Source organism: Apis dorsata, unplaced genomic scaffold (genome assembly GCF_000469605.1).
Source record: "Apis dorsata unplaced genomic scaffold, Apis dorsata 1.3 scaffold_486, whole genome shotgun sequence".
In the NCBI taxonomy this organism is placed as follows: Eukaryota; Metazoa; Arthropoda; class Insecta; order Hymenoptera; family Apidae; genus Apis; species Apis dorsata.
Genome location: NW_006263721.1, coordinates 388,581 through 392,683, shown reverse-complemented (window position 1 = coordinate 392,683; position 4,103 = coordinate 388,581). Strand labels below are relative to the sequence as shown.

General features: G+C 38.0%; 1 protein-coding gene across 1 annotated transcript in view; it reads left to right on the top strand.

The window, feature by feature from the left end:
* The window catches only part of LOC102670996 (WD repeat-containing protein 47), a 15,094-nt gene that overhangs the window by 9,073 nt on the left and 1,918 nt on the right, over window positions 1-4,103 (top strand). The window contains 2 exon segments of the mRNA XM_031512641.1: window positions 3,452-3,621; window positions 3,910-4,103. Coding sequence (XP_031368501.1) covers window positions 3,452-3,621; window positions 3,910-4,103 — 364 coding nt within the window.

Sequence of the window (4,103 nt, the reverse complement as noted above, 5' to 3'; positions counted from 1 at the left end):
TTTTTTTTTTTTTTTTTTTTTTTTTTTTTTTATGAAAAGAAACAGGATTCTCAACACTTGTTTTTTTTTTTTTTAATTTCAATATTCTATCCACCGAGCGGGATACTGTTTATTTCGCAATTTGAAAAAAATTAGAAAATATCTTGATTCTTTTAATATAGATTAAGAGTAATGGAAATGACGAAATAAATTAGTTTTCTCGAACGAATCGTTAAAAGAAAAACGTTCTATTTATTTTATTCGTATAATAAACGTATAACAGCAGATTGGATTAGAGATAAAAGCATTGCTCGCTATATTAGTTTTACTTATCTCGTCAAATTTTCTATTCCAGTTGAAATGAAAGTTTAGAATTAGTTCTGTTTTTTTTTTTTTTTTTTTTTTTTTGATTTTTAAATATTCTTCGTTCTATTTCTACTCTTTTAATATCAAAATTTATTTTAAGATCAACAACTTTCTGTACAATTCGTTACAATTCTTCGATTCCATAGATGGATAATCTATATTTTTTAACACTGATATTGCATCCGATATTGAACTTATAAATTTATATTCGTATAAATTTACATCACTGGTGTGTACGGTGTGTTAATGACTTCCATATATTCCCGCGTAAAACTATTCTCAAACGAAGAATCGTGATGATGAAAGCGAGGTGAAATACCTCGGGTCTAGAGTATATTTCAACATAGGGTCGTAAAGAATCGTGACTCTTTAGATCTTGTCTCTCGAGAGATGATAGTCGTTAGGGTAATTCTCACAAAGTTTACACCCGCTAAAAAACGAAACGACGCCACCAGTGAGCGTTGGGTGTTACGTTATGCGTTAAGATTAATATTTACAACGAGGTGAAAGTACAAAGCGTAGAGTTTACGGGGCAAAGTTAGACGAACGGAACGAATGTAAATTAAGAAAATTTTCAGAATACTTCTTGTTCTACGCAACTTGTATGAAACTCTTGCGATGGAATGGAAGAAGACGCGAGTCTCGTTTAAAAAAAAAACCTTTCTTTCCTGTAATTCTACGTTTTTCCTCGAGTAATCCGGGATGATGGTTGTTCGCGACAGTTTAATTTCAAACTCGTGATAGAATTGCAAAGGAAATCTTTTTTTACAACGTAATGCTAGGTTTACGAGCAGACATCGAAGACAAGGAAAAATTGGTCGTTAGAAAGTCTGATCGCTCAATTATCATCTATCCATAATATAATCATTTAGATTATCGATTTTAATTTTCGAATTTTAATAACGTAATATACGATCAATATGTGCTCTCAATTTTAATTAAAATAATTTTTCCGTGTTAATATAGATACAGTCTTTCTTTATAAACTCGTTATAAACTAGTAACATTTGAAATTATAAAATTTCTTCCTTATTCCTTCCGCTAAAAAATATTATGTATTTTAAATAAATGTCTTAAATGTCTTAAATCGGATAAAGCCTTTCTCGATTACTCTTTTCCTCGACGTCGCCTGTCGAACCATTTCGATCTACCCCGGAACTTTCCTCGAAACACAAATTCCTCGATTACTCAGCCGCTTTCTTCCATCTCTATAATCACAGAATGTCCACTAGAAATTTTTCCATCCGTGCAAATTATAATGAGAAAAAAGAAGGAAAAAGAAGAAAAAAGTGTCAGTGAGAAATCTATCGTTTCATTCGTCAAGGTATTCGTGTTTTTCCGCGCTGTTCACTCGATTCTTATCCGCAACCGTTTCACACACACACACTGTTTCTCCCTCGGCGTAAATTGGAACGTGATAAACTCGAGGTGTCGCGACAGCGGTTGATCGATAAGGGAAAAGAGCAAGATCTCTTCGTTTGTCGCGAAGCGTTTATCACAAAAACAGCCAATTTGATGCGGTTTCTCGCCATCGATCCCATTTTTTCGAAGATATAGAAAAAGAGCGAAAAGAACTAGAAACTCTTCTAGTTCTAGTAAAAATAAAAACTTTTTATTTTTTATTTTTTCTTTCAGAATCAGATGAATTTAAATTTAAATTTTTCCATCCAAATTTCACTTATGTATGAAGTCGGTGTAGAAATATAGTTTAAAAATTTAACAATTAAAAAAAGATTATTAACCGTCATTTTCTCTTATTTAAAGAAGCAATTGAAACTGTAATTAACTTTCATTAGAAATTTTACTTCTCGCAATTTGTCATCTTTTCCCTTTCATAAGTTTTTGCTTTTGTTAAAATTGTTGTAAAAAGTAGATCATGCTTTCCTCTTTCGGATGGAGGCTTAAAAATACGAAAACACTTTCAGAAAAGAGAATTGAAAAAAAAAAAAAGAAAAAACAAAATCCTCCGTCGTGTGTTAAAACGCTCCTCCTCGAAGAACAAGTTGCAAAACATCCACCCAGCCATTCCAGTTTATCATAATTGCAGTTTCACCGGAGATAGGCCGCAATTTTGCATGTTGCTCCATCAGTCCGCCGGATTCACCGTGAACGCCTTCGACCGAGCCAACAGTTTCCTTCGACGTGGCTCTCCAATCTTTGGAGAAAGTAACACGCGTTACGATTCTAATGGACCGATTGAAAATCCCCCCTCCCGATCGAATCCTCTCGAGGCCGAGATCGTTGTTGGCCCCGCCGATAATTTCGAACACGCGATCTTCCTCGCGTGTTCCTTCCACGGAAGAAGAAAGTGAAGAAAGATCTGTGCCAGGGGAGGAACGGGGGAGGAGTCGAGGGGATCGAGATCGATTTTGAACGGGCCAACAACCTCGAGTAAAATAATCCGCGATATCGCGTTGAGAGAAAACTTGCAACGAGTTAATTAAAATCGCGAAAAGAGAGGAGGGGAAGGAGGAGGCTGGTGGTGTGAAAGCTGCTGTTGTTTGCTCCTGTTTCGACAATCGTATCGACGATCGACGATCTCCCTCTCTCCCTCGTTTCCACGGCCGAAACGTTGCCGCGATCTCGGCGGATGGATGCTTGCATCGTTCAATTAAGGACGATGCGCAATCGTGTCGGATGGGAACGAAGAAAGGAAACGAGGTTGAAGGAAAGTGACGCATGAGAACTAGGGAGGGTGCCACTCTTTTCTCGCGAGTTGGATCGTTGTCGATCGTTCGAGTTTCTTCTTTCTGTCGTTTTAATTTTGTGGGTCAATAAGGATAAACAGAATAAAATTTTCTCCTAGTAATTGGCGACAAAATAATTTAAATATACATTCTCTGTCGAGCCGTTTCTTTCGAGAGACATTTTTTTTTTTTATTCGAATTTAACGATCGATATCTTTAGCTTTAAATTTTCTAGCGTCGAAATGGAAAGCTGCGGACGAACAAGAGTGAAACGCAATTCGCAATCCGCGTGATTTATTTAGTTGTTTTGCCGGTGATACTTGAGCGGTGAAATGGAACAAGCGTGTTACGATCGCTCGATCGAGAAACAAACGAACGAAAGAAATAAAATGATGGATAATTCGGTGTTTTCGTTTCAGGGAGGATCACCAGACGTATCAGCCCACAGTTCTCTTCAAGAGAACGAAGCACCACAAGGGCTCGATATATTGCCTCGCGTGGACCCCGGATGGCCAGTTGATGGCGACTGGAAGCAACGACAAAACTGTCAAATTGATGCGCTTCAACGCCGACACGTCAAATCTCGAAGGTAATTCTCTCTATCCGGAGAGATTAAAACCACCATCAAGTTAAAAAAATTTCACATCCTTCTTTCTCTTCCAACATTTTTCACCCACTGTCCCACTAACAACGACGAGTTCAATTTCATCGTATCGATACTTGCTCTCAAAATGGCCGTCATTTACTTTCAACTTCCTACTTGTCATTCCGCCTCTCTACTACTATAATTCTTGCGTGTAACGTAACTCTTGGAAAAAAAAAAAAGAAAAAGTGAAAGAGAAAAACCATCTTCCTTTGACACACGATTTCGTTTCAGGTCAAGAAGTGGAGCTCACGATGCACGACGGCACGGTTCGCGATCTGTGCTTCCTGGAGGATACCTCGAACAAGTCGAGTTTGTTGATCAGCGGCGGTGCCGGTGATTGCAAGATCTACGTCACCGATTGCGCCACCGGCACCCCATTCCAGGCGTTGAGCGGTCACAGCGGACACGTGCTCACCCTGTACAAT